The following is a 10,370-nucleotide window of genomic DNA, read 5'->3' as shown; positions in this document are numbered from 1 at the left end:
ACGATTGCTTAGTTTGTTAAGTGTTGAATGTATGCTACCACATGCGTCTTCCTTTATTTCCTACGCCGGCGCAGAGCGTAAAAATGTGACGCTCATACACGATGTTTCGATCTGTGGTTGGTTGTGCAGTTAGCACATTCCTCCAGATTGTTATATTATGAAACGTCATAATTAATAGTTACGTTACAATAGGACAAGTGACGTAACAATTGAACGAAAAGTTATTCCAATTTTAAGCGAACGAATGTAATATTAAATGCAACGCGCGTGTGTGTGCGTCTTAGCACTTTCTGGCTGCGTGCGTGTCTGCGGAAAAGGGGGCTGTCATGACAGCAAAACAGCCCCCCTGGTTGCGCCCCTGGGCATATTTATGTTAGTTGAAGACTAGATTTTAGTTTTATTTAAATAAATATCATTGCAAAATTTTTTTTTTTCGCAATCGTTGAACGTGTACAGTACTGTAATAAGAATTTATTACATAAAAATATCTGGACTAGATCAGGATATGCCTAGCTGTGAGACTTCAAAATAAAAGTATCCGTTTTTACAATAACAACTTTATCAATTCCAGGCCATCATTGCTTCAAATGGGAAGTTGACGCCCAAGTTTGAATACATACAAGAACTAAGAAAGCAAAGGTTTGCAAGTTTTTTTTTTAAATGACTTTAAGTAGATTAAAACTAACTTGGTGGGAATTTAAAATTCAATCAAACAATAATTACACCTTTGTGCTACAGAAATACACCTACTTATTTAAACTTAAAACTGATAATTTTTAAACTAATAATTAGAGATGATAATGCGATTTTTGATAATTAGTAATTACCTTAATTTCGAATTTCTCAAATTGTGACTCAGGAAATGGCTTAGCTTTGCCAAAAAAATTACTAAAACACTAACTTTTAAATAGTTATATTTTATGTGTGGTTTAACTGTATATCATTATGTTTGTTGTATTAGTTTTGTTTTTATAAATACTTATGTAGCAAACTGATCTATAGAGTCCAAATGTTCCTAGATAAGTCAACTCCACTTAATTGCACCACATCTTAACAAAGCCAAACTGATTTGAATATGATGGGTGAATACATTTTATCATATTCCGACTTCTAAAGACATTGATAAAGAAACACTTGCTTTATCTTTATAAATACTAGTACACGTGTTTGCACCCAAGCATCAATAAAGTAACTCTCGTAAAAACCAGCGAAAAACAGTCCGATTAAGCATGGGTCATTTAAGCGGGGTTGACAATAACTAAGAATTGTTGCTTTAAAAGTAACTAAAAGTAGAAGGTTTTTAACACAGGATGCAAGCTGGAGCAATGTATGCGACATCTTCACAAAATCATAAAGTTCTTGTGTTGGGGGCCGGGTTTGTTTCTGCTCCATTGATTGATTATTTGACAAAACATAATGACACTGCTGTAACTGTGGGTAAGTTGTAATTATGTTTGTTGGTTGTTTTTTTTAATATGGGTTATGGGATATGGGTGACACATGATACTGTGAATTCTTCGATATCATAATTTTGTTTAATTTTAAATCAGGAATGTAAAAAAAGGACAATAGAAGTGAAAAGGTAGTATGCTAACTGCTATTAACTAAGTACGAGCTCTCGTACAGCGAAACTACGAATGGCTCTTTTAACCAAGATATATAAGTTGTTTATATTCCTTAGATATTGTTTATATTCCTTAGACAGTACATGAAGTAAAGTTCAAAAATCAATCACTTCATTAGAAGCATTTTGCTGTTCACAAATTTATATAACATTTTTATTCAATATTTTGTGTAAGTTGTTTTAAATAGATGTTGGTACCAACCCTTAGGAGCCACAGTAGCAATAACAATGTTTTCTTTCTGTGATGGGTTTCACAATTTGGGTTTTATTATTTACTTGGGTGCAGTATTTAATCTTTACCTTTCCTGACCTTAACTTTGACACAGTCTTCTTAGTAGTTACAAGAACATTAAGCTTAAGTCGTGTAACAGATTTAGGTTTTGTTTGTGTGAGAACAGATTGTTTCAAAACCTTAATGTCTATTAAAAACATTGCTTAATTTCTAAAACATGGCCAAATATCTCACTAAAATTGGGTTGGCTAGCATCCTAGTATGAACCCAATACTTGGTTTTCATCCCATAATTGCAAATGCATACTTGAACTAATGTGTTTAAAACTAATTTCTCCAATTATCCAGTTTAATCTTGTTTTGGTTGTTTCAGCGTCCAATATTAAGCAAGAAGTGAAGAATATGAGTGGAAAGTTCAAACACGCGAGTCCGATTGTTCTCGATATTCTGAAGGAAACTGATCGACTTACTGAGCTTGTTAAAGGTCATGACCTCGTTATCAGGTGATTTATTAATATGTTAATTTATCTTTAAAATTAAAGTATACCAGCATCACCCCTTGCCCTTAAATAATTACTTGAAAGTATCTTATAAGTCATAGATCAAATACCAGCCTGCTTTCTATTCATATACCACTACACATTAACCACCTAAAAGGGGGAGCTAGTTAGTTTGGCGGATTTAAAAAAATTCGACGTTGTTATTAAAGTTAAATCTTTTTATTATATGTTATGAAGTTGTGTAGAGGGAGGTCAATTTTAAAAGTATTACAACAAACTACAAATGTATGCTACCTATCTCTGTTGTGCTGTGTGAATATCGTTTTAATCTTCATTTCTGTACAAACCATTTTGCATTCACCATGTTTTGAACTATTTATCTGGTTGGAGAATCATTTGCACAATGAAATATTTGTTTATGTTTTTTTGCCATGTAATGAACTAGTATAAATTTAAATGTACATAAGTCATGACAATGAGTAGGGCCTTTTTGAGTAGGGCCTTTTTGTTTGTTCTATTGTTCAAACAACCCTTATCTCAAACAACTCAGCAAAAAACAACCAGTTTAACTCATTTAAAACATAGGTTGTGTTGAGCAGTCAGTCAGTTTAGGACTTTAAGTAATGTTGCAAAATATTGCTGACTGTATAAAAGAATATTTATTAATCCAGGCTTGTTCACAAGGAATAGTTTTATTAATGAACAAATCTTGGGAAGTAGTTACACCATAGTATTTATATTACTAAGTAACTTTCCAGCAAGAATTGTTTACAGTGGATATGTTGATTTAAAGCCTAAACACTTTTTCTTCAACTAGCACTGTTCATAGTAGCATGTATGAATGCATACACATTGCAAACTAGTTAAATAAATGTTTGAGTAAGTATTATTTTAACTTACGAAAGGTTATAAAATGGATGAAGTTGATTTTATAGAAGATGATGTTGACGAGAATGAGAAGATTCTTGTTGAAGAATTAAGAAAGTTGTGTGATGTTGGTGGGAAAGAACTTCATCCAAATAAATCAGCTCCAATATTTCATAAGCTTGCTAAGATTTATGAAAGAAAAAGCAAAAATAAAAAGCTAAATGCTCTGCGCACTGCAGCTCTCTTAAATGCTGCTATTGTAAGAGATCCACAAAATAATCAAATTAAAAGTGATTTGCAAAGTTTTTGTTTCAGCTTATTGGCAAATATAGCAAGTTACCCACAAGCTAAAATAAAGAAAAAAGAAGCAAACTTAATTTCTTTGTCTGCTTCCTTAAAAGTAAAGTTAAAAAAGATTCGGAAAGATTTTGGTGAAGGTTTTAATCAACTTGAAATAATTCCATATAATGTAGAAGGTGATCTATTACTTGAAATGGAAAAGAAAAAGATTACAGATGTTCAAAATCTTCAGGATAAAATTACGAGAAGGTACACAGAGTTAATGAGATTCATATGTGATGAATGTATTTTGATCATGGGTAAACCACCTTGTAAATATGCTCTTGTTGGAATGGGTTCTTTGGCACGGGCAGAAATCACCCCGTATTCAGATTTCGAACACATCATTGTTCTTGAAAATGAAGTTTCTCAAAGGGAAGATCGGCAGATGATCATGAAGTACTTCAGATGGTTCACCACAATCTTCTGCATCATCTTAATTAACCTCGGAGAAACCATGATCAACTGCGTTGCAATTCCAAGTATAAACCCCAGGTATAGATACTGGTTTATGGACCACTTCACCCCCAATGGGGTAACGTTTGACGGGATGGTAGCTCATGCTTGCAAACTTCCAATGGGTCGTCCACCAACTAAAAACAAACCATGGAAAACCGAACTTATTAAACCAGTAGATGAAATGATAAAGTACTTGGACAGTGATGAAGATCTGAAGCAGGGATATCACTTGGCTGATGTTTTATCCAAGACATGTTTTGTAGCTGGTGATGAGAATGTTTTTGTTGAATATCAAGACAAGGCACATTCTACTGTTCAACGAAATGACAAGAGTAGTGAGTTTTCTGCACTTTATAAACAAGTTAAACAAGATCTACAAAACTTAGATGTTTGGAATCAGCAACTCAAAGCGTTTGAAGACATGCAAAATTACAACATGAAGCGAGTGATATATAGAAGTGCAACCATCTTTGTTGCAGCTTTTGGTCGATTTTGTTCATTGAGAGAATCTTCTTGTTTTGATGTCATCAATAAATTAGAAGAAATAGGAGAATGCAGTGAAGAGGTGGCTCATCATCTGCGCTTCATGGTGGCAGTGGCTTGTGAGGTTCGTGCTAAAGTCTATCATTCAAAGGGACAACAAGATGATGTTTTTATGGAAGATTCTGATCAAAGGGAAATCATTACTGGTTTGTTTGACATTGTTGGAAAGAGAAGTATTGTTTCTTTCATGGAAACAACATACAACTTGCATCAACTTTTGCAGGCTGTTTCTCCAAAAGATATCCCATCATTTCTAAACAACATGCAGAACAATGCATGGAAGTTGCGCATGCAGGTTGTCGTGTTATGCCATCTTTGCTTGGAGCAAGACTTGGAAGACAAGATGTTTCAGTTAACCTCCTATTTAAGCCAACTTGATGCTGCTGGAGTCGATACTTGGTTGGATGTTATTCGTACTTTGCTTCTTTATAAGAGATTTAACATTGCTTTGAAACTATGCCAGAAGATATTCCCATTTTGCAGCAAAGAACTTGACAAATTTGATGTTATAATGAAACAGCTGAGTTGTAAGGTTGAATTAGAACAAATGGATGAGAGTCGAAATGAAATTCATGTCTTGGATAGATTGATGAAGTCTCTAGAGAAGTCTCCCCAAGACTTGTGGCAGAAATATGCAGTTTTCAGGGATTATGCAAAGTGTCTGGAAGAATTAGATGAGCATGATCATGCTTGTTATGTTTATGAAAAGTGTCTTCGCTGTTGGGAGGAATATGAGCAAACTCCGGATGGTGAAGATGAGGATCCTCTGTTTAAAACTGACATCCTGATCAAGTTTGCTCGATGTTTGATTGAGGTTGAAAGGTTTGTTGAATCAACGCAACATCTGCGTGAAGCAATTTGTTTGATAAGTAGAACAACCCCAGCAACAAACTTTCATGTTTACATGTTTGATAACATTGCCGACTGTTATTTGAGTATGGATAAATATTTAGAAGCATTTGTTTACAATTTCCAGTCACAAAGAATAGCTAAAATTATCAAAGAACCAGAAGATAGTCAAAGAATAAGTGAAATACGAGAAGTCTTTGAACTTCTGTTGTCTGAAAACTTTTAATGTCATGCTCAATGGTTTTTAGTTTAATAAATTATTTTATGGAACCTTTCATATGCTTAAATATTATCATACAATACAACAAGCGTCATTAATTTACTACAATTCTTAAATTATATTATATATTCATTGTTGCCCTTTTTCCTGCAATTTTCTTATCTTTAGAGGAACAAACCCCAATTTAGTTTTTTATACAAATATTTAAAAAAAATCTGGTATGTAATAATGGTTGTGAACCATCGCTACAGTTATATTTTGCAGTGTTATATCTTTTTTTGTCCATTAGATCATGGACGAAAACTGAGTTATGCCTGTGTTCTAATAAACATGTGTTTTCATGACATTCCTTCTTGTTTAGTTTACTCCCACACACAATCCATCCACCAATTGCAAAGTTATGCATTGAAAATAAGAAGAACTTCGTCACAGCAAGTTATGTCTCACCTCAGATTAAAGAGCTTGAAAAAAGGTGGGGAATCAGTTAAAATATTTCTATTTTACGTTTAAAATATATATAAGACCCTTTAGCTTATACCTGAATCGTGTTTAGAAAGTTAGCCTGTTTTGTAGGATATTCTCAACAGTCATAACTATAACGTTTTTCTAAACCTAACACTAACTTTTAGTTGTAAGTTAAACTGACATGGCTGAGAATAAGATCCCATCATGCTTCAGGCCACAAAACTAGGATTCTGGAAATCCTAACATTTCCATTTTCATATGACTTTGTTATGGGTACGGTTATAGAGATTAATATAAACTGATACTTTAGTGCATTGGATGCTGGTATATCAATAGTAATGGAGGTTGGGGTGGATCCAGGTATTGATCACATGTTGGCCATGCAATGTTTCCATGACATCAAGGAAAGAGGGGGAAATGTGAGTTTTATTTCTATTTAATATTAATTTAAATTGAGAGGATGGAATGTCAAACAAATCCTTAGAAGCCTTTCCCATGATATTACTCCATCAAAACCATAATACTTTATCAATGTGGTAGTTTCCGAAAAAATTGATAAAAAATATAAACAAGGGTGAATTTTCATTTTTTCTGTTCCAAATTAACTTTTTTTGTGGTTACTTTAATATTTGTTTTTATTATTTTCCAAGGTGAGTTCATTCGTATCATGGTGTGGTGGTTTACCTTCACCTGAAGATTCGGAAAATCCATTGAAATATAAATTCAGGTTTGTTTGAATAAAATACATATTACTGTTAAGGACCGTGTTGTAGCTTGTAGGTAAACATGATGATATCATCAAAACATTTTTCCAAAAATTATATTCCTGTTTATTGGGCAATGGACCTACTTTGACCTATATCCCAGGTCAAATGAATTGTAATGTTGCATGATATCAGCCATATAGATTTGCTAATAAATTACAGAGTATATTATTTATAATTTGTAACTTTTTTGTTGTTTATAATTTGTATGATATTGTAACTTTTTTGTTATTTTGTTTCTTTTAAAATCACTTATAAAAATTTTAGTAAACCTTTATTTTTGATTGTGTAGTATTATTTTAATAGGTCTACATACATTGAGTGTACATAGATAATCATTTTCAATGTTTTAAATAAAGGACCAACTAATAAAGTGATTGTTTATTAAATCACTAGATTTTATTTTCTTAACCTAATTTTAAAAAATTGCTTTTCTATCCAACAGCTGGAGCCCTGCTGGTATGTTGCAGTCTGCAATGGCTGGTTCAAGATATTTGAAAGATGGAAAAGTTATTGAAATGGCTGAGGGTGGCGACAACTATAAATATGGCAGGCAAGATATTTCCTTCATGCCTGGATTCCATTTGGAAGGTTTTCCCAACCGTGATTCAATCAAATATAAAGATCAATATGAGATACAGGAAGCAGATACTGTGTTTCGTGGAACACTGAGATATGATGTGAGTTTTGAATGTCCTTGCTTTAATGTGTGAAGTTGTTTCTTATGGATTTCAATATGGTGTAGATGGCCTGTCGTCTCAAGTATCTCAGGACTAATGCTGTTATGTTGTCATTTTTTAAAGACATAATCTACTTAATGATGTTTAAAATTGATTTTGGATTAAAAAACCTTATTTGTTTAAACTTTTTATTGATTTTTATCTGGAATTTTTGTTGTGTATAGATAAGTAGTTTATGTCATGTCTTAATGCCTTATGTTAGAACTTATAATGTTGGTATTTAGTTTTCGTTTCGTAAATTGATTCAAAAGAAATATTGTGATAAAACATTTTATCACTATGTACTAAAACATTTTTCTGAATAAGTTTTGAAATTTGTTTATGCTTAAAGTCCAAGTTATGTGACTTAGAGCGATGACATTGCAAGAATAACATACTTTAAACTCTTGTGACAAATTCATGCTCACTACTAGATTGTAACAGTGCATTTTAAGGTGATTACTTTTTCATTCAGGCAATTTCTTAAGAACCATGATTGATGTTATAAAATATATGATTGTTTATTATTTATATTTACCGTACATCTGCAGGGTTTTGTAGATTCTATCATTGGTTTACAACAACTTGGAATTGTATCGAGTGAAATGAACTCCATGCTTGATGAAGACTCACCTGATATATCTTGGGTAAGTTATTTTTAAGCTATGTAGTTTGGTTTTCTTACGCCTGTTGGGCAAAAGAGTATTTTAAACCAGTTTATTTCTGTATGCTGCACCTGGGCCTTTAACACAACATAAATTAATCAGGTAAATAATAAAAATACAATATAAGTTAAGTTAAAAATACAAATTATCACATTTTCATATAACATTTCATTACACCCACTTATTTTCCACAACCTTTTTTAAATTGTGTCACCTCAATTTAATACGTACAAAATTCTATGTTTATTGGCATGACATGTCGGGGGCTGAGTTGTACTCTAGCTAGCTAAAATTGTTCCTTTAACCAAACTAAAAAAATATGTTTTATAAAAAGTGTAGGCTACTAAAAGGTTTATTTTTGTGTGTAAATCATTTTACTAGTTTTCTTTTTACTTTTCATTATCCCATAGAAACAATTTATCTCTCACATCCTTGGTGGTGGTTCGGATATTTCTGAGGAAGATTTACAACAATTGGTTTATAAATGTGTGGATGAGAATGATCACAGACTACAAACCATAATTGGGTTTGTTTTCGTTGTACTTTTAATTGTTTTAATTAGTTTAAGTATTGGTGTATTTTATACACCTCATGCCAGTGTGCGGGTTAACACGTGGTAACTTTGTTGTTGATTTTAAAACTGGTAACCCCCCTTTTAACCACTGTTGTGCAATTACATTAACACGTTTACTAAACTTCCACCAACTTTAAAAGAGGTGTTTTCTGGTTATAAAGCAAGTGCTTCCAACTTTTGTGTTGTAGCACCAATTTTCGTATCTTGGTGTAAATATTATTATATATTATACTGGTCAATACTTCAATAGTTAACCGACCATTGTTTTTTTAGGAAATTTCCAGTTTAATTCTTCCAATATCCTTCCTTTTTTGCTATGAAAGATTTTATGTAATGTATATTAATTCCACAGTCTTGGATTATTGAGTGAGAACATCGTTCCAAAACTTAAATCTCCTTTACAATCCCTCGCTGCCCATCTCGCCACCAAACTTACTTACGGTAGTTTATTTGTGGTTTAGTATTTCTACTTTTTTAACATAATGCGTTGGAGGGTTTAAGATGACACCCAACTTAAAAGTTAGTATGAAGTGACATGCCCCCTTTGTGTCTGTATATAGGAACACATTTATGCTAGTACTTAACAGTAAGCATAAGGTGTTTACCTACAATATATGTTCCTTAAAAAAGTGTCTGAATATACCATTACTATATGTGTCATCTATATAATAACATTCCTATTGAACTTACTCTACTTGTTATCTGATGTACACGAAAGACATGTTATAGCTTAACAATGAGCATAGGGTGTGTCTGAACTCCAAATACACTACATGCTTGAATAAAAATAAGATGCCTACCAAAATTCTTCGACAGCGAGCATGATGTCTAACTATATGCAACCAACAGGTAACGATGAACGTGACATGATTGTTCTTCGTCATGAAGTTATTGGTCAGTTCAATAAAGGAAAAACTGAGCATCATAACATTGATCTGGTTGTTTATGGTGAACCAGCAGGCTACACTGCAATGGCAGCAACTGTGGGCTACCCGTGTGCCATTGCTGCACGTATGGTATTGCTGAGTAAGTCAAAAGTTACTGATTTGGTTTATTTTACCATGTTTAGCCTATAAGGTCAATTGGCTTGTTTGTAAGAACTACCAATTGTATGTAGTAACAATGAATAAAATTATATTAATAAACAAGCTATCTTATGAAATATTAATTTATATACAATTTATTTTTAGATAAAATTGAAACAAAAGGTGTAGTAACTCCACTGAAAAAAGCTGTGTACAAACCTTTATTGAAAGAGCTGAAACGTCTCGGAATCAAACCAAAGATCAGCATTACCACTAACTGATGTTATGTCCTGACACAATGTTGATATTTACTTCAAACTATAAATTACACAATCTTCTATAACTGTGTTTGTTAGAACGTTGCACGATCACACCATATGCCTGATATTGCTTTACTATTATACACAATTTTAAGTTGAATCTTTTGCAAAAATTGTTTTATGCCATTTATTTACCTTGTGGCCTTCAATCGTGTTATTTGTAAATGAAATAAATCTATAGTGAGGAGGAGTAAGAATATGTTGTT

General features: G+C 32.6%; 1 protein-coding gene across 1 annotated transcript in view; it reads left to right on the top strand.

The window, feature by feature from the left end:
• LOC104265748 (alpha-aminoadipic semialdehyde synthase, mitochondrial) overlaps window positions 1–10,361 on the top strand; it is a gene marked incomplete in the record, with an annotated part of 14,491 nt that extends 4,130 nt beyond the window's left edge. Inside the window, 11 exon segments of the mRNA XM_018812082.2 lie at window positions 1,310–1,437; window positions 2,229–2,358; window positions 5,994–6,104; window positions 6,408–6,516; window positions 6,748–6,824; window positions 7,307–7,541; window positions 8,132–8,227; window positions 8,656–8,771; window positions 9,172–9,260; window positions 9,669–9,845; window positions 10,010–10,361. Of these exon segments, the coding sequence (XP_018667627.1) occupies window positions 1,310–1,437; window positions 2,229–2,358; window positions 5,994–6,104; window positions 6,408–6,516; window positions 6,748–6,824; window positions 7,307–7,541; window positions 8,132–8,227; window positions 8,656–8,771; window positions 9,172–9,260; window positions 9,669–9,845; window positions 10,010–10,125 (1,384 nt within the window).
• Between the last annotated feature and the right edge of the window lie 9 nt (window positions 10,362–10,370).

The sequence above is a fragment of the Ciona intestinalis genome, chromosome 5 (assembly GCF_000224145.3).
Source record: "Ciona intestinalis chromosome 5, KH, whole genome shotgun sequence".
NCBI lineage: Eukaryota > Metazoa > Chordata > Ascidiacea > Phlebobranchia > Cionidae > Ciona > Ciona intestinalis.
Note: the sequence above shows the minus strand (reverse complement) of the source record. Positions and strands in the feature narration are given on the sequence as shown.